The sequence below is a fragment of the Aristolochia californica genome, unplaced genomic scaffold (genome assembly GCF_029961685.1).
Source record: "Aristolochia californica isolate CCGP_79_NKW_82.1479 unplaced genomic scaffold, dmAriCali1.0.hap1 SCAF_3, whole genome shotgun sequence".
Classification (NCBI taxonomy): domain Eukaryota; kingdom Viridiplantae; phylum Streptophyta; class Magnoliopsida; order Piperales; family Aristolochiaceae; genus Aristolochia; species Aristolochia californica.
Window position 1 is genome coordinate 7388201 of NW_027181992.1, and position 19813 is coordinate 7408013.

Sequence of the window (19813 nt, forward strand, 5' to 3'; positions counted from 1 at the left end):
TATTTATGAATACCCACAGTCCCTTGTGGGGGCTGGAGGGGTTTAGCGATGGGTAGAAAATCCAACTCTGTTACAGTCTTTAAGCACAGAAGGGGAAGCAAGGCAGCATCAGGTTTCTTGAAACTTAATTGATTGTGTCATCTCTAACACCTGCAACTACCATCAATTTTAAGCAAGCGGTAACACTTCGATCTCTCATCGAACCAGGCTCTTTTGTTCTCTTGCCGTTTAGCTTTCTTTATTAATCGTAAGCTCAAGCCAGCCCCAAATAAGGCATTAAATCCCTTAAAAAGTATTTGAACTAGTTATTAATAGTTGGCTTCACAATAAGCAATAGAGTCCAGTCAAATCAACCAGTTTAATCATAAGCTAGTGTGAAAAATTGACCACTGGCAACAGTTTTCTATAATAATGGAGGCATGGAGATTAATGGGAACTTGGAATTTACTGACCCAAAAGGGATTTTATCGTTCTTTCCATAACTCATTGAGCCTTCAAATCCATCCATACTAGTCCTATTCGAGTCAAATACATCTTTTATAGCAACTTCATCACACCTGTAAAAGTAACTTCGAACATTTGAGATGATTCAGAAGATGTAGAGTTGAAATGCCGTGCATACAAAAAGCAATTGAGGACAATTGAAGATTGAGAACTGAAGATGTTTCCCAACTGCGCTGTTTTGCTGGAGCACAAGACAATATAAAACTTCTTTAATACAGAGATTACTGTTTGACTCTATTTTCCACAATGCCCCAATTCTTTCCCTGCCTCTCTGCTCACGCTATTCAGCCATTCACGTTTAGTAGATAACAGGTTCATAGATCTTTAGTTGTTAATACGTTACATTTCTCTTAATGTTGCAGCCACCCTCATAAATTCCTCAATCCAGTCGTTCCATCTGCATCAGTAAATTGTAATCCAATCAGTCTTTGGAAACTACAATAGTACAGCTCCGTAACACACGAAAGCTCCAAATTCAATGGTCTAGAACTTCACAAGGACAGTAAAACTAAGTTGCTGTAACACTAGATTCGCATCACATGACTGAAAGTCAACAAAACACGCTTTAGAGATATGGGATCTGGGCCATGGTCCAGCAAATTTATACAGAGGGCCAATCACTTGGTAAAGCATGAAAAAAGAACTCGACCAACCATGCATGGTGCACTTCACACCCTGCCAAGTGATTGACCAGATGCATGGATTTGCTGGACTGCAAAGTCCAACACTGGTTTCTGCTTTTGAACATAGCCAGGCCAGGCTACCGTTTGCTTTTAGTTCACATAGTGATTTAATTATAGATACTTGTCATGTAGAAGTCACTTTTCTCTTCTGGTCAGTAAAATCTTACAGTCACTCGATCTTCTATGATTTATCAAATTCAGAATGCTGTATGAAAGAAAAATAAAATAAAATAAATCCTCATGACTTTTGGTGTGAGTGATGGGAGGACAGAGTAGCTATATAATCCAAGTCTGAGATCCATATCAAACACAAATCCTTTTTTTTGTTTCTTTCATTAAAGAAGCCTTCCAGAGGAGAAATATATCATGAAAGGTACAACAAGAAAGAAAGAAAAAACCAAACAACTCAAGGGACTGAGACTAATAGAAAGGATGTGGGTTGACTCCCAAAAACAGGAGACACCACTCCTAGCTATGTGGGTTGACACCCACAAACAGGAGACACCACTCCTAGCTATGAATCCCCACCATGCTATTAACTGGTCTAAGAGTATGAATCCTTGAACACAAAAAAACTCCTCAGGGACCTCTTGTCAGAAGCCCAGTTAATGATTAGGGTAGAAGAGGACGAAAAAACTCTTTAGCCAGCAAAATGCAGAGGTCCTGAAGGAAAAGCTGAGCTCAAGCTCCATGGAGTTACATCAACCAAAAGGTGCAAAGTAGGCAAGATGGAAGATACACCCTCAGAATCCCAAATGAATATCACCATTGCCAACAGACTGGAATAACAAGCAGGTCCAGATGGCAACTTGAACCCACCCCATCCCAACCATCTATATGCAAGGATGGGTTACCCATCTCACCCTGCAGGGTGTGGACAGGTTAACCCTGGAAAACCTGCACAGGAAGGGGTTAACCCAAAAACTCTAACCCATCCCAAGGGTTATGTAGACTGCATGTCTACCCCTTCATTTTATGTAATGCCATAATCTTTTAAAACCATAAATACTAAAGAAAATAGTGGAGTATTTTGGGAAAGCAATTCTAGGTCAAAAGTTACTGTTCTACTCTTAAAATTTAAATGAATGACAACAAAAGAGAATAACAAAAGGAGAAACGTAAAGCTTTTTGAGGGCGCAAATTGAAGAAAAGGGAAAGGTTATACTTCCCCTTTTTGTGGGGTTCATGCAGATGGGATTTAGGAGAGGGGTTTGGCAAAAGGGTTGGAAATCCAACCCCATTATGGTTTTAAGTGGGAAAAACCAGCTCTGTTACGGTTATAAGAGAAGATGGGTTGGAGATGAGGTATCAGCTTTCCCAAAACCCGCAGAATTACCATCAACATTAAGCTCATGTCAACCCCAAATAAGGGATCAAACAGCTAAAAGTGTTTGAACTAGTCATTGATAGTTGGCTTCATTCACACTTAACAAAAAGGATAAAATAGTTGCCCTCATTGGTATCCTTTAGGTACTTGATACAACGAAGGTCTCAAATCAACCAATTCAATCATAGGTTAATGCCAAAAAAAAAAAAACCACAGACACCAGTTTTCTGAAATGGAGCCACGGAGATGACTAAAGCACAAAAAGAGTGAAATTATCGTTCTCTCCAAAATACTGGTAGCTATTCAAAGAATACCCTTTCAAAAGTTTTCCTATTTCAGCCTTTCCAAATGCACAGAGATTTCTGCATCAGTTAGGCTTCATAGTTTTTCACTATACTTTCCACATGGTACACCCTAGATTGCTCAGTAAGGGCAGAGAAAGTTAAACACAATTATGAGCCAAATTTGAAAAAGAAAGCCATCTAAACAGGGTAGGTGAAAGGGTAACAGTGTTTCCTTGGAAAACAATCACAAAACTAATAAGTTCAATTCCCAATTGGGTTGCCTCTATGTCTGAGTTGGTACATAGTACAAATAGTACCTTTAGCGTGAGTAACATTTAGCGGCACTAAAGTTGTCCATATGAGCCAACACGTAACGCCACCACAAAGAGAATAGTGCGAAGTGATAGAGTTGGACCCAGAGTAGCTTTTCCTCCAAATCATGATTGCAACAAACTACTTTTGCACTCAAAAGTGTAACTGGCTAGCTTCTTCTTTGAAATAGCTTGTCTTCCAAAAAGGAAAAAATGACAACTTTGGTAAAGTTACAAGGTGAAGTTTTTTTCTTTTTTCTTTTTAAGGTTGGCCCACAATCTAGCTTTTAAATTGGGTTTATAAAAATTAATATGTTTATTCTATTGAACACAACTTGCACGTCATAAGTTCTTTTAGAATGGTTGTAACCAAACTACATTTCCTCTTATACCTTTCAAGAGAAAAACTCTACAATAAAGGCCTCCTCAAGAAGGCCTTTTGTAGAAAATGGGAGCCCAAGCTCATCTCTCAAAAGCTTCCTCATAAGACAAGACATGTCATTGAGTGGGGAAAAGTCCCACATTAAAAAATGGGAAGACAAAGTTAATGGCTTATAAGGTTAAGCAATAGGCTTTCTAAGTGGCTAGTCAATTTGAGATAGAACCGGGCTCAAAGCCTAACAGTTGTATTGGACCGAAGCCCTGTTTGTGTTCCCCAGGTTATTTGTGTATTGTTGGATCCATGAGGTAGAAGTTGGTGTTGTAGGCTCCATGAAGTAGGAGTTTGTGCCCTGTTGAGGGTTTGTGCCCACATCTTAGGCCCGTTAAGTGCAAAACCTGGATGTTAAAGAGAGTGTTGAATGGGGAAAAGTCCCACATTGAAAAATAGAAAGAAAAAGTTAATGGCTTATGATTGTACGCAATAGGCCTCTTAAGTAGCTAGTTATTTTGGGATGGAACCAGGCTCAACCCAAAAACCCGACACATGCCTTATACAAGGTCCCAAGAATGGAGACCCATTGCCCAAAAAAGTGGACCTAAAAACTGCTGTGTTAGAGCGACACAAAATCCTATATATTCCCATTAATTAATCCTAATTATTAATCAACAATCTTTTATTTTCAGTAGATCCTGTTGGTATCGATCAAATTATTCCTCCATTAAATAAAAATTTCAACATTTACATTAGTGTAATATTACAAAAATAAGAAAATACAAATCCAACAATAGTAAAAATGTGAACATGTTAAAGTAAAAGAAATAACAACTTTAACTACCTAAAGTCCAAATACATAACAACTATATATGTATTGTATAACAATTTGAAAGAAATATATGTGTATTGTATTAGACCACGTCACTCAAGAACTACAATGGAGAAAATAAACTTTGTAAAAATAAAAATATTTATAAGAATTTAACAATTTTATACACCCAAAGAAAATATATATGAAGAAGTTAACATATCCTAGTAAATAAGTAAATCAAATGATATAGGCCCTAGAGAAATCTTTTATAATGTTACTCTTTTTTTAAATATTATAATGTTACTCTTTCAAAACATATGGCTCCTTCATTTATGTTTTTGAGATATAAATTAGTGAACTCCCACATAGGTTAATGGTAAAAAATATCCTTCGCTTATTAGTTGGAAAAAGGTCCCTGACTTGGCCCCAACTTGAGGGAAAGAGTAGGTTATTGTCAAGAAAAGTCTTGTGGTTATTAGTCAGGAAAAGATCTCCTAACTTGGCTACTCATCTTGGGGTGAACCTAAACTCATCTTGGGGTAAAACCTAACTCAACTTTAACAAAAACAAAGAGATAAATGATTAAAGAAGATGAATGTCCATGGAAGCTATTTGTTAACCTTAGAGGCCATTCAACTATGTCAAACTTAAGATGTTAATACTCAACTACTAAAGGATATGTGATTATCTTTTCATCTACATCTTCCGTTGATTAAATAACAAGAGAAATAATACCTTTTACTCAAAAAAAAAAAAAAAAAACCAACAAGAGAAATATAACTTGTGAGGGCAATCTTTCTTAACTATAGTCTTGCATGCAAGTCAGACAGGTGTTCAGTGGCATCTTTGGCATCTACATAACCCAAACTCAGAAAATGCAGTAAAGAACACTTGATTTGTTGAATTACTCACAGCAATAAACAACCATGCTACAACTCCTGAAGAAACAGAATAATAAGACCATGTTTAGTGAAGTGTTCAGTCTTACCTTCCAAAGACCATCATTCAAATAGTGCATGTTATCAACACCAATTCCCTTGTTGATGGCCCTTCTGCATAAACAATTAAATTTACTTAATGTTTGTCCTAAACAAATTGATATTTAAAATTACAAATAATAAGAGTCCCATCTACTCAAGGTTAGACAATTCAAAAAGCAGTTACAAGCAACAGGTAGGTCCACCATTTCTCTGGAGGAGGTTAGTGCATTTGACAAGGAACTTTTACAACTTCATTTCAAGAAAACAGAATCTCCAATGTTGGGCAACAAGCACAAAGCAGTGCACCAACTATTTTATCAGCATCCGCATTATAATCTTATCAGGAAACAAATTAACAAAGAAATATATAAAGTGAATTTATACTGTAGGTCATTGAGAATCACTTTCTGATGGTAACAGTTTCTATGAGGAACCTCCATCAAGTTAGTGTAATTGGATCTTGCTTTACTGTGAAGAAGTGAAATGTTTGGCACTTAATTAAAGACACTTTAGTCAGATAGTGGGGTAACAGGATCTGTCAATGTCGCCAAATTAATCAGCTAATGGACAATATTCTGAAATATAGGGTTTGGATCAGAGCAATGTTATATAAATTGAGAGTAATCAGAAAAAAATATTTATTGCAAGTAAAAGTGACTAGCCAGCACATAAATGGGGTACTTACATGTCTTTAGCTGACATTTTTGTGAACCCAATGGCAAGGGCATGATGCTTTCCTTCAGCCATTATGGCCTAGATAATATAAAAAACAAAAATCAACAGGTGAGGGGAGTGAGGGCAAAGCATGAACATAATATTATAAATCAGTATTTTTTTTTTTTTTAATAAAATCAGTCTTTCTTTTCTCTAAAAGAAATCACACTCTTTATTAATATCAACTAAATCTCTTGGAATTTTCTGTAAACTACAGAGGAAGCAAATGGCCCGAAATAGTCCCAACAAATGTTAACTCTTTATCCATTCTGTTCAAGCATTTGTTAGTCCAATTGCTGAGTTAGCCTTCCCAGAACTCTTGTACCACTTCCATCCATTTCAGTTTCAGCTTTACTCCATTTGTTCTCAGTCCATAAACCAAGATCGAGAAAACTTTACTAAGTTTACATAAAAAATGCCCACCATCTCAAACAACTGTCTTTTTCTTCTATAACAATGAGAAAGCAGGATTCATTAGGTGGCACCTAAAGGAGAGAGAGCAAGATATTTGAAAAAAGAAACAAATCAAAGTGGGAGGGTACTGCCGACAGCAAGCTGCTGCCAAGTCACCTTTTCACTAGCCAATGCATCAGCCATGCTATTGGCACTCCTATGAGTATGAGACCAAGTGATATTTAAGTTTTTACAAATGTCTTCAATTTTACTATAAAAATTAATGAAAAAATAAAAAAGAAACAACTAGGAGGGCATTTCCCCATGTGGCCCAAGTAATAACCACAACAGACTCCCCATCCACGACAACTGGACCCTGAATCTTTGACTGTCTTCAAACACAATCTTATTGTCTTACATTGTTTTCAGCTGCTTTTATTTGTTCTCGGGTGCTTAGATTTCTAATTTCTTTTCCAGTTGGCTGGTCATCCATAGCCATAGTATCATCACCTCTACACCCATCTTCTGTAGATGATACTAGACCATTCAAAATGATCCATAAAGCATGGTAGGTTTGATGGCTTTATCAACCTTGATCTTTCAATTATTTTTCATATATTTCAGAAATTATTCACGTTACCAACCTAACTTCTTAAATATATTTAATCAAGGCACGACTAGAAATAAGAATCTTTGACTCACATCCACAAGTATATATCACTAACTAGTCGAAGTTTGAACAAATATTTAAAAATTGATGCCTAAATGAATCTGTGGAGACTGCTGGTTGACAACAATATGGTTCAAATGGCAACCCAATGGTATCCATGGAAACCCAGAAATCTCACCACAGGAGTTTCTTCCAATACAGCGTCATCTAGAGCACCACCAGGAGATGTAAGACCTGGGCACATTATGTTTGCACCAGCAAGTACAAACTTGATTGCACCCCTATCTACCTGTAGTTTCTTCATTATATCTGGATCTGCTCAACAGAAGATGAGAATGAAGACATAATCAACTCAGAGAGAGGATTGGGGGTGAGTTAGAAGGCTTACATTGATGCAGAAGTCGTAGTGTTGGCATGTATGGCCCGTCACGGACATTAAAAAACAGTGGCACATTGTTCACTAGGACAAGGTTCAAATGATTTTGACTGCAGGGAGAGGGAATAAATAAAAAAACAAAGATAAGAGAAGTTTTTCAGAGAACTCGGTACAAATTAAATAAGATAACAGTCTTACAATTTTTTGAATATTTTCTAAATAAGAAAGTTTCAAGTTGCAAGAAGGATTTAAAATAGCAATGTACTGTCTCCGATTAAAAGAAGATCCATATCTTACAAAGCCAAAACCAAACATGATCAATCTTCTCTTTTAAAACAAAAACCAGAGGCATAAATCAGTGAACACACCATTTGACAACTATGAGAGGTGATTTTTTTGGCAGCAACTCGTCCAACACTGGTTCAAGGCCTGGGTACTGCAGTAAGAGAAATGCATGATAAGTGTCAAAACACATTAGCAGGTCACTGTAGGTCATTGTAATCACACATAGTGACAACGAATGTGAAAATAAATAACCAGAATCCATCCAAACCTCTTCAGCAATACTTTGTCGGATCTTTCTCTGCACCGAAGCCTTCACTTGATTCTGGGATGACACATCTTCGGAGGAGAACCTGTCACCATCGTGTGAAACCACATACTACCATCAGTCAATATAAACCAAAGTGCTTACTGTTAGAAATAACAAATTTACACAGTGATCCATCGCACAGCCAAGTCATATAGGCTGCTTGGGTCTGTCCACCTGATAGTCCACCAAACAGCACAAGAAAAATGAAGCAATAAAAATTGCAGGCTCCATATTCTTCGAATACTACACGCTAGAAACTGTAATGAGAATACTGTCCGCAGAAAGCGCATGAAAGAGCGAACTATCCTTCCTCATGAGATCAATAATAGATCTCAATCCAGTTCCCCCATAGTTTCATCGACAACGATTATCCTGAAAGTGACTGGCTTCCCTTTACGACAAAAAAAGGATTTAAGGAAAAATATTTCGACGAGTGAGCCTCTGGAGCAACACAAATTCAAGAGCAACAAATCTACATCATTCCACAGCGCGCCTCGAACCCCCTTCTCCGCAATGCTATAAATTGAACACAGTGATCTTGAAAATGGCATGCGCCCTAGATTTACGAACTGATCCTAGACGCTAATAAGCCATTTTAAGTCCTTGAAAACTTATACTATGCTCAACTAAGAGATCCAAATTTCTGGAAACATACTTCTTAAACATGTCCGCGGACAGAAAGAGAGTCGTGTTCTATGGAGAGGATGCCGAGTGGTTGAATCACCAGGAGGCTGCCAAAGTGAAGAGGTTGTGCAGGGAGAGAATTTTGCCGGTGCGGAATCGAAGCTGGAGCTAGGTGGAGGATGAATCTCGCGAAAGAACTAGCGCTTCAACTGGTTCATGGTCAAGCCCATTTGAGTCCAAGGCTTTCATCAATGCCGTTGCTGTTCATAAAGCATGGGCTAAAGCAGTATTCGAGCCCAAACAGCTCTAATATGGTCCTAGTCTGTTCTTAGTGTTAATTGTCATAAATCCCCGTGTTGGGTAGGTATTGTTATTAGATCCAATCCCGCCCATTCTTGACCGCCTCTCACGAGATTCGAACGCAGGATGTTACATGCCCCAATACTTCTAAGTCAATAGGTTGGCCAATACAATTCAAACGATTAATCAATAGGACTTCCCACGATGTCACCTATCCTAGTACTACTCTTGTTTAAATACGCTTAATTTCGGAGTTCTGAGTCAGACGCCTAATTAATACAATCCAAAAAATCGGTCTGTAAAATACGGAAAACACAACACTTAACCCAAACCACAAACTCTAATATAAAAAATAGTTTGAGACCACTTTCCATCCTTTTTCTAATGTTGGGTCTAGCCAAAACTTGCAAAATCATTAGTAGAAAGACAGAAAAGTGTATATTCGAAAGAAAAACAATATCGCTGAAAAGTGAAAATTATAGGGAGATCATGGAACCAGATTCATTGGAACTAATCCCATATACCCCATTAGAGACCCTTTTGAATGCACTTACAGAAAGGAAAACTGCCACAGAAAGAGAGGACGAAGAATTGTTTATTAGCTTATAAACTAAAAGAATAAAACGAATAAAGAGTAGAGATCAGATACCTCCACCATAGTTCTGCTCCCACCACAGTTCGAAAGCCTCTCCCATTCTCAAGCTTTTGAACTTCTGAACCATTAATGGCAGCCACCGATCGATCACTTCAAGTGCAAACAGAGAATTTCAAAGAATCAAACTGGTTTGTTGACCAGAAGAGAAAAACAAAAGCAATAACGACAGAAGCAGTAATAAGAGAACAAATTGGCACTACTCAACACAACCTTGTTGAAGTGACAACCCTTCACACATGAGTAGCTTTTTTTCTTGCGGCTGTTTGATTATATTTTTTAAGCATTCATGTTTGCTCAGCTGTTCGATAAAATGCATCAGTGATAATCCTACTTGAATAATTTATACTGGGGAGTATAATATGTTATCAGATTTTAAGAGATTAGGACGGGTGTAAACTGTGACTGTGAAGATAAGACTGTTTTAGTGATTCCTTAATAGCTTTTATCCAAGTCCATTTAGAGATTGCTTTCAGGATTTCGTATCGAAATTGATTACGAAAAAGAGTTGGAGCTTTTCTTTATCTATCACTTCCTGGTATAATGATGGTTGATGCAGCTAATTTGAGCCAGCCAAGCTGGAAAAGTATTATATAGTTGGCACAGGTCGTCTTCTTCAATGCTTCTGGTTTTATTAAGCAGCCACAGCTATGAGAACCAACTCTTTTGCAGACTCTGGTGGCTGGACGACTACTCGAACTGCCTGAGTAGTATATATAAGAACCCACTCGAAAGCTTTCCGCTTACAGTAAATTCAAGTACTTCCATGACCTGGAGCTACATTTCTTGGCATCAGATTACTAGCAGACCTACTTCCAGGATATCTTATCTCTAGCTCGAAAGTCGATCCAAGTGATAATTTCTGTCTGTGTTTGTCAGATTATGGGAACTCGATTTGTCTACCAAGTTATCAGACGATGAAACTGGAGTAGGTTTGAAGTGAAGTTTAAGCCAGTTACCTCCTCAAATACCTTGTAGTAGATGAAGACACGTTCCACTACCATTACTGTCAAGGTCCTGTAGACTGCGCAAAGGCAAGGAAGCTCAACAGCTCAAACAGACGGGTCATTTCATTTTCAAGAAGAGAGATTCCTCACTGAGACGCTTAGTCTTATCATTAGTAAAATTTCTAAGAAATAATCGCACCGCTGGGCTCTGAGATGTCCACAAACCCATCGCAGATCCTCAGACATTATCGACTGTAAAGAGTAAACAATCTACGACAGGCAAGAAGGACAGGGATGGTGAAAATTTGGACATGGAATCATGAATCATGGTGTCATCTCATGATCCTAAAGTGTATGGAATGTGGCCTACAGCAGCATCTCTTCCTCCTGCTGCCTTCTTCACTGATGTGATGCCAAGATGTGGTGCTGCTTGCCATTTCTGCACATCACATCACACACACCTTTCTTCTTCTAACGATTCTATTCTAAAACGATGCACCGAAACCCGATCCCTACACTTTAGCTGCTACTCTCTCTTTCCTTTGTCAACAGAATCAGCAAACTTACAGACCTCCCACCTAAATGATTCTCTGATTCATGTTCGAGCTAAATGAGTGGTCTTGAGCAGGCAACAGTTTCTGGGTAGGCCTGTCCAGAAGGCAGATCGAGAATCACATCTATTATGGGACAGATTTTATTGCAGAGAAGAGGATTACTTGCTGATTTACCCCCAGTAACCGATTATAAAAGTAAAAATATGATATCTACGCATTAATGCGATCCATAGGGCTTTACTCGCTCCCCCTTCAATGCAGAAGAGCACCGGCACAGAACATTGCATAACAGGACGACAACGTGGCTCCATTCCATTGACCTGTGAAAGAGAAAAACTAAAGAAATGAGCAAAGCCATATATTATCTTGGATCAAAGGACGACTCAATTGGTACAGCACAGAGACAATCAGCGAGTACACGGTACAGATTGTCGAAAGACGATACACAGGAGCCATGAAAGGGCAGTTAATACAGTGAGTTCCAGTATATACGACAGCATTCTCAAATCCATTTCCATGGCTGTAGCTCAAAGCTCAAAAATCAAAGCAAAAATCAAAGCTCAAAGGTCCTATCGCATTAACCGCGAAACATGCAGCTCCAAACTGGTCCTTATCAGCACTCCCCGATAAGACCCAAAAATTGATATCCCCAACACTCCACAGCCCACACCTGTGCGCCGTCATCAAAACACCTGAGCAGCAATAAATTAAACTTGCATCTAATCTTTGATTATGAAGCCACGAACACCCAATTATACTGAAACACGAAAGGATAAAAAACGAACGACGAGGCTACGTGGAACGAAAGCAGCACTACGAGTTAAGAGAAGCCCGGCCTTTGCATCGTCCGTGCTCTGCTGCGACTGCTCGCCCGCTGGGAGCCCCACGGTCGCTTTTGGTTACCATCCTTCTTTTTCTTCTGCTCAAGGCCAACTCTAAACATCAAAGCAGCGGCCTCTTATGAGGAAGATGGTGGGTTTGAGCCTTCTTCTGGATTCAAGTAAGAGCCCGCAAGTCATCACTAAGAGTAACATCCCCAGAACATCTTCTTCCTCTGTGTCTACTGCTGCTATTTCTCCCTATGCTAATTCCCTTCCCGCCGTGACCTTTCTAGACGAGTGTTTTCTCTGCAAGAAGCGTCTGTCTCCCGGAAAAGATATCTATATGTACAGGTATGCGACTCCCGCCCATGAGTTTGTTAATTTCACGTCCCTGGCGACTGATTGTTAATGGGTTAATTACTTTATTTTGCCGAGTTTCATTTTATGTGTACATCTTGATCAACATTGATTGGTTAATATTTATTAATCTTTTGTGAAATTTGTCTTCTCGATCTGCTTGGTATCCTCCAGGGGTGATAGAGCGTTCTGTAGTGTGGAGTGCAGATGTAGGCAGATTTTCATGGACGAAGAGAACGTCAGCGGAGAAAAGAACTGCTCGATTGTCGCCGCTTCCGCTTCTTCATCGTCTCGCCGTCGCAAAACCGCCAAAAACCGCGGGGGAGGATTATTCGCCTACTGACGGAGCTACTCTTTTGTTTCAGTGGTGTTTCTGATTTGGCCTCGGCTTGCCTCCTCGTAAGAAACCGGAGCTGCCGGTGGTTGTCCAGTGTTTTGTACGTTTGCTTGTTTTTCTCTTCCGTCGGGGTGGGAGTTTTTCCTTTGTTTTCCTGTTTTTTTTTTCTCTTTTCCTTCTTTGGTCTCTCGAGACCTGGTGAGCGTGATTCTGTCTGTAACAACGTTGAGATAAGGGCAGATGTTGTCTTATGCTGTATTTAATTAGATTTGTAGAATTAAAACTCTTTTATGTTTTTTTATAATCTTCTTCCCATGCCTTGCCTCCTCCGAGGAGACACATGAGCTGGCGAAGGTTTCCTGCGACTCCCATCTCCTGTTACTGCACAAATTTGTCACAGACGTTTGCATCCAGTAGATTAATTTCGCGATTGTGTTATCTTTTCTCTGTCAGAGGCTCCATCAAAGCTTTGCCACACAATCGCTGTCCTCTCTCCGCATCCAAGGAATTTTTCTGGCTCTCTGACGAGCTTTTTTAAAGGAATATGGAAGAGTATCTCGACTCAATTCTGGGTGACACTACCAACCCCGGTGCCGTCCATCTCATCTTTTCAAGTAAATTTCTGTACTCTCCATGCCCACTGGTTGTGCTTCGAAATTAAATGAGAATCCGGTCCTGCTTTCCTGTCTGCAACTGGTAGCTAAAGCCAAGCTTGACGGATCAATTCACCGTGCGGATCAGTAACCCCATTTATTGTTTTGTTGTCCAGAATGAGATTTTCGATCACAACTTTCAGACATTTTTGCTCTCAGCAGTCCTGGAGAGCAAAACCAGAGATGAAAGAATGGAGAAACTTCTGTGGAATCAGATAACCATGATTGTGTTGAAGGTTCCAAAACTTTCTATCAGGGTCATTCTGGGCCTTTTTCTAACGTGCATGGATCCAACGAAAGTTGGATTTACTGTTTTTAGGAACTGTTCATGCCATCAATAGAAAAATAAAATTACAAAAAAAATAATCTTATTAAAAAAATATTTTCTTTTTAAAAATTTCTGTCTATGCCACCATAAGAAACTCCAGAAATTTCTGATCCCCCCTCCTTTCTCTCAGTAAATTTCTCTTTTACCAAGTCCTCGTTTGCTTAGATGTTGACATGTGGCGTGATTAGATCTTTGTTCTTTGAGATCGTGACATGTGGCAGAACTAAATCTTTCCCTGTAACATGTGGTAGGACTAGGTCTATTTTCGTCAAGATTTTCATACGTAGGACAAAGTCTCCTACCATGTTTCAAATGATGCTACATGGCATTCTTGTTGGCGCACATGCCACGAATGTGCCAACTCTCCTACTTGTGTTGCTTAAATGTTGACATGTGGCCAAACTAGGTCGTTATTCTTTGAGATCATGACACGTGGAAAAATTAAGTTTTTCCCCTATGAGATCATAACAAGTCTAATGTGGCAGGACCAAGTCTCCTACCATGTGTCAGATGATGTAAATCATATTATGCTTACATGGCGTTCCTACTGCACACAAGTTATTAATGTGCCAGCCAACTCCCCCGCTTATGTGGTGCCTAAGTGGCATTCAGTAAAGCTGACGTTTCACTGAATGGCTCACAACTACGGAATCTATACTTCTTGTGCTGGACCAACTTGACCGAACTAAAGAGGATTGCGAGAGTATGAGACAAAGAGGAAAGAACCATAAATTTCCTAAGATAATTTTACAAAATTTATACTCGTGAAATAGAGCACAGGAAAGAGTTATAAAAGTTATTTCCTCATATGTGATTTTGCACAAACAGCTTTCGAACCCAAAATCTTCATCAATAGGGGAAGTTCGGAGTCCATTCCATTTATGATTACTTTTTCTGAGTTAAATATACACAACTGAAACAGTATGGCTTTTATAGAGCTTAATACAGATGGTGCTGAAGCATCATAACCAACGGCATCATAAGCCAAGACCACATTACCCCGACTTGAATAACAAGATAGCCTTTTGTTCCAAATAGAAGTACACAAAGTGGTTTGTCTCATGGGTAACATATGATCCTGCACATAAATAACCGACGAAAGATGAAAATGATTACAAGGGATTAACAATGCAAATGGAAAGAAATACAAAATGTGAATGCCTGTGGCCTCTGCCAACATACAAAAACAAACATAACCATCACCATGGCTAAGATACCCTCTAACCTGTTGTAAAAAGCACCCCACAGTTTGGGTTGACAGCAATGTATATTGAATTTAGGAATTAAGAATAATATTTGTCGTAATTATTACTAATCAGGTGTACACTATTTATAGAATTACAACAGAGACTGTATGTGATTACAACTCTTTAGAGTTTTGAGTTTGAGTCTATCTTGTATTTATATGTCGATTGTTATCCTTAGTGGATAGCAAATATCTAACAATGGCAAATATATGAGAGAAACTGTACCCATGGCTCAGCTTTATTATTTTTTTACCCATACGCTATCAGAAGAGCGCCATTACGACACAAGCAATACCTGTTTGCTAAATAGTTATCAGAAGACAATCATACAAAGTGGGGATGCCTTATTCCTATGAATTGGTCAAAATAGACCCTCCAGGTATGCTAAGAAACTACCTCAGCAACTATGAGTTGTATATTCCATTATTCAGGGTTAACCCTGCTCAGTTGATATTGCTTTGGAGATTAGGACTTATACAGGTAGTATAAGAATAGCCAACAACAGCAGTGTGATCCAGATGAGTGCTATTCACCAAGAGAGACAATCGAAAGAAAATAAATCAGCCTAACTATTAAATCGACAGCAACAATTTGAAACAATTTCCTTCTATTTTTTAAGGCAATTTCCTTCAGAAATTGTTCTGAGATCCAATTGCTATAGGACACATTTGAAACAGCTTACTGATAGTTCACTGATAAAAGTTGCATGTCAGGAAATTTTTTGATGTGAAAAAGAATTTTGTGAATGTGGACTTAAAACCCCTGGTATGACTCCAGTGAAGCGATAAAGTATTCAAAGTTCATAACATACTAGTGAAGGATGGTAATCCAAAATTGTTCCACACGAAAAATTTCAGGTTCTTGAAACAGAAACAACATCATTCTTTTGCTAGATAATAAAATAAATAATTATTGGTGACTGGTACCATAAAGGTTGCCAAATAGAATGAGAATATGATAGGGCAAGGGCAGTTGAAATTTGCCCACTTGAATTTAAAGAAGTTTAATCACCACTTTTTTAAAAAATTTCTAAAAACTGCATTTAGATAAGTGGATACAGAAACAAGTAGAACATACATGTGCGAAAGTGACATTGAAAGACTTGATGAGCACCAATGGAAGAAGTAAATTACGGAGCAGAATGCAGGAGAAATCAAGTACATAACCACAACAAACTGTATTAAGACAACTGATAATGTAATTATGAACGTCATCATGAATTTTTCAAAATAAAAAACACAATTTCTAATATGAATAAGAGAAATAAATAGATTATCGCGTAGATACAGAACTTCTTTCTTATTGGTTGGCAGGTAAAAAAGAAAAACACCCAGTCTATGGATGCACATGCTCTATGCCTTAGACTAGTCTTAAGTGAGTGTTGTTGGGTGTTGCAGAACAATTGAGTACCGGTTTCGGCTAGAAGAAATCCTATGCTTACTACTTTGGAAGAGACCTACCTTTGACTTATCATTTAAGAAGGAACCAACCGCCTTTAACATTACATTTGCACCTAACAAAGCCCAAGTTTGTGTGATATGTGCCCTCTGTGTGTGTTCTCTATGGACAGAGTGTGTATATCCTCCACGTCTTGAACCAAGCTGTGTGTCCATGCTTTCCCCAATCTGTAGTCGTAAGTGCTCCACATTTACAGACTAGGTGTCCGAAATGTGTGTCGATTGGACTTAAAAAGGTCTCCTGGCTTCCGCTAATCATTTTGGGAGGAACTGACACAACATTAACTCTACTAACAACGCGCAACAACAATCAAAATCTCCTTACGAAAAACTTCATGGCTGTGGCACATAGCTAGAGTGCTTTACAATAAATTTGGAGGCAATAGGATAGGGACTTTGTTAAAGATCATTTTGTAATCCAGCCCATGATCTTGTACATTAATACAGGTGAGCGTGTATCTACTAGGATATCATAATCATGACGCAAGAAATGCAGTTTTGATATAATGTCAGAATTATCTGAAGCTGCTGCACGAATGTAGCAAACACATACTTTAAAAGTGACATGCCCAGACTACAAAGGTGATCATGGATTTGACCAGAGTAACTACTTTTTGTGCAAATCTGTCCAAGCAAGACTTTTCGAAGCTTTTGTGTAGGTGCAACAAGAAGACATACCTCCAAGTAATATAAGAAATGCACCACAGTGAAAGACATACCTCCAAGTTATATAAGAAATGCACCACAGTGCAGTCAAATTTTTCAAAAGCATGGTTCCTCACTAATAAACAAGAAAAATATCCACCATTCAGTATGGTAGTGGCTGCCGATTTCTAAGTTCACAAATAAAGTTCTCACCGATTATTTCCAACTGAAGAAGAGAAGAGGAGTTACTTGTTCGCCGAATTTTCACAAGAATTGCATTTCTAAGATCTCGTTAATCAGATTTCCTGATAATTGAGCAAGGGTCACTGGCATCATGAATTTCCGAACCATTTCCCGCAAAACAGTAATTTCGAACACTTAAACAAGAAGCAATATATCTATGGGCTCCAGCGAGCAGAAGCCAAGGAGGGTGAGATGCTCAGACAAAGTAACAACTCCCATTAAGTTCAAAAAACGATTGCGGACCGCATAGATTTTAAAAGAAATAAACCGTGAACTAGCAAGCAACCGAAACGAAGAAATAACAAATTCAAGGCATCCAACTAAAAGATTAAGCTAAAAAATACCGAAATTGCGACCGACGATGCAATGCCAGGTAGCCCCATGCCTCTTATCGAACTCCTTCTTGATGTTCTCAGCTATGTCCTTCTCCACATTATGCTTCTCAATAGCCTGCCCAATCCGTTTCATTTGTTCCATGAGAACCCAAAGATCAATAAAAAATAAGCAACCAAGACCAGTATGAAGATCGATCAGCACAAGGATAGAAAAGTCACTTAGAAGTAAAAAAAAATTAAAAGAAAAAAGAAACTATCCCCAGCAAGATACCAACCGCGAGAGCGCAGTCAATAGCCTCTTTCTGCATGTCCTCTTTCATATCAGCACTCTTGACGGTGACTTTCCGGGCAGCGGCACCAGTTGCCAGCGGCTTGCGGTCGTCCGGGGATACCTTGCCTCTAGTTCTCCTGCCGTCCTCCGACATCTTCCTTCTCCTCGAAGCACAAGCTCAGACTCTTTCCTCCGCTTGCTGAAACTCCCTTCTTTTCAGTTGCCTTCACCTTTACGCTCCTCCTCTTACCTTCTCCGAATAAAATAACTACAAATGTCGATAAGAAATTAAGAACAGTGAAAATCTGATTTTTTAAAGGAAATTAACCTGAAACGGAAAACCCAAAATAGGGTTACTTTTCCTTCTTTGATCAGTGGGAGAGAGAAGAGTGAGGTTTGATCAGACTCAGGCGACAAGATTTTTTAGTTTTTTATTTTCAAAATTCAAATTTTCATTGCAATGATTGACGGAGAAATGTATCGTGGCTTCTATACACTTGTATGATGGCAAGGTAAATTTTTTTCTTCTTTCTTTTGGTGAGAGCCCCCACCATCGCATTGAAAGGGTGGTTAGGTCTAATTTGGTTCATTTGTAGAAATTGGTAGTTGAAATGTTGATAGCATCAGCTAATTTATGTTATTGTCAATATAGGTATAATAACAAAAAAAATGTTACAAAATTTTAGGTGATGTGAGGTCTCATCTCCATTTTGGTCCTTTGATTCGATCTCTATATAATAACTTGAATTTAAGCTTAGAATAACTTAACAACCTTCCTTAGTTGACTAGATTTAGGTTTACCGTTAGTCTCATTTTGATGTTTGACGAGGAAATTTGATCTGACAGAAGCTTCGAACATGGTGGCAAGGTAGTGGCGAAGATAATTGATTATTACTACCTTTAATAGAAAATTTGAATAGAGATTCAGGCTAACTCGAAACTCAAGGTGTTGGGGAATCACGATAGAGTGACTACTTGTTGCAAGCTTTATTACAATGTTGATAGAGTTTGTGACATTTTTTAGGATTTGAAGTTCCGATATATTTCTTCATTGCTTTCGCCACTCGTCTAGAAGCTCTTTTCCCAACCACCCTATTTTTTTTTAGAGAAAAAAGTTTACATGAAACAACGAAATGGTTTTATTTCAAAAGGGAGTGATCACTTGGTTTGTAAGCTTGTGAAATCTATATATGGGGGTCAAACAAGCATTCTATAAATTCGGTGGAAGTAAAATAATTTTCTTAGTCCTATATGTAAATGATATTCTACTTGTTTTAAATGATTTAGGTTTACTTAATGAGGTTAAATGAAAGATACGGGTAAAACTTCTTACATGGACCAAATTTGTTTATAACGGCCATTAGGATATTGCTATTCCTAAAATTGTATGGTAAGCTTCCTCGTGTCAGTCATACCTATAAACGACGTGGGTAGTACGTACACTCTAGAAATGGAGCAAACGTTCGACTCAAGCATCATTTATGAATGAAACTTTTTTTTTTCTGGGTCTTTCAAATGTGTGGGTCTTATGCACATTGATGAGAGTTTGCCCTCGCAGAACGTTCGAGTCATGCATCATTTATGAATGAAACTGCTTTTTATGGGTCTTTCAAATGTGTGGGTCTTATGGCACATTGATGAGAGTTTCCCCTCGCAGCTATGTGCTCCTACCTTTTCTTGCTTCTGGGTTTCTATTGGCCAACCACCAACCACGGTTTCTATAAATTTATTTCCTATTTTTATTATTTTATGTTTAAATTTTTTTATTAGCCAATAATTCTTGTCCCATATCTACCTTATTACATAAATTTTATTTTTATCATGTAATTTATTTATTTTTATTAAGTAATTTTATTTTTATATATATATATTTAATTGATCATAAAAATAAATCATAATACCAAAAACATTATTCAGTAGAAACAGTGAGAGTAACAAATGGGATTCATATTAAGATATGGTGAAACATTTCTTCCAAGAGGAAACATGTCTGAAATATTAGTTCACATTCTTTAAAGCGT

General features: G+C 38.3%; 2 protein-coding genes across 2 annotated transcripts; both read right to left on the bottom strand.

The window, feature by feature from the left end:
* Positions 1-399: 399 nt before the first annotated feature.
* LOC137959736 (uncharacterized) lies at positions 400-8844 on the bottom strand. Its single transcript, XM_068807072.1, has 8 exons — positions 8677-8844; positions 7983-8064; positions 7798-7865; positions 7442-7539; positions 7232-7368; positions 5962-6029; positions 5285-5348; positions 400-901 (listed from the first exon to the last, which is right to left on the bottom strand). The coding sequence occupies exons 1-8, from the start codon at positions 8685-8687 to the stop codon at positions 884-886; spliced, it is 546 nt and encodes a 181-aa protein (XP_068663173.1). The 5' UTR covers positions 8688-8844; the 3' UTR covers positions 400-883.
* Positions 8845-14423: 5579 nt separating this feature from the next.
* LOC137959888 (uncharacterized) lies at positions 14424-18216 on the bottom strand. Its single transcript, XM_068807295.1, has 3 exons — positions 17797-18216; positions 17531-17636; positions 14424-14672 (listed from the first exon to the last, which is right to left on the bottom strand). The coding sequence occupies exons 1-3, from the start codon at positions 17944-17946 to the stop codon at positions 14590-14592; spliced, it is 339 nt and encodes a 112-aa protein (XP_068663396.1). The 5' UTR covers positions 17947-18216; the 3' UTR covers positions 14424-14589.
* Between the last annotated feature and the right edge of the window lie 1597 nt (positions 18217-19813).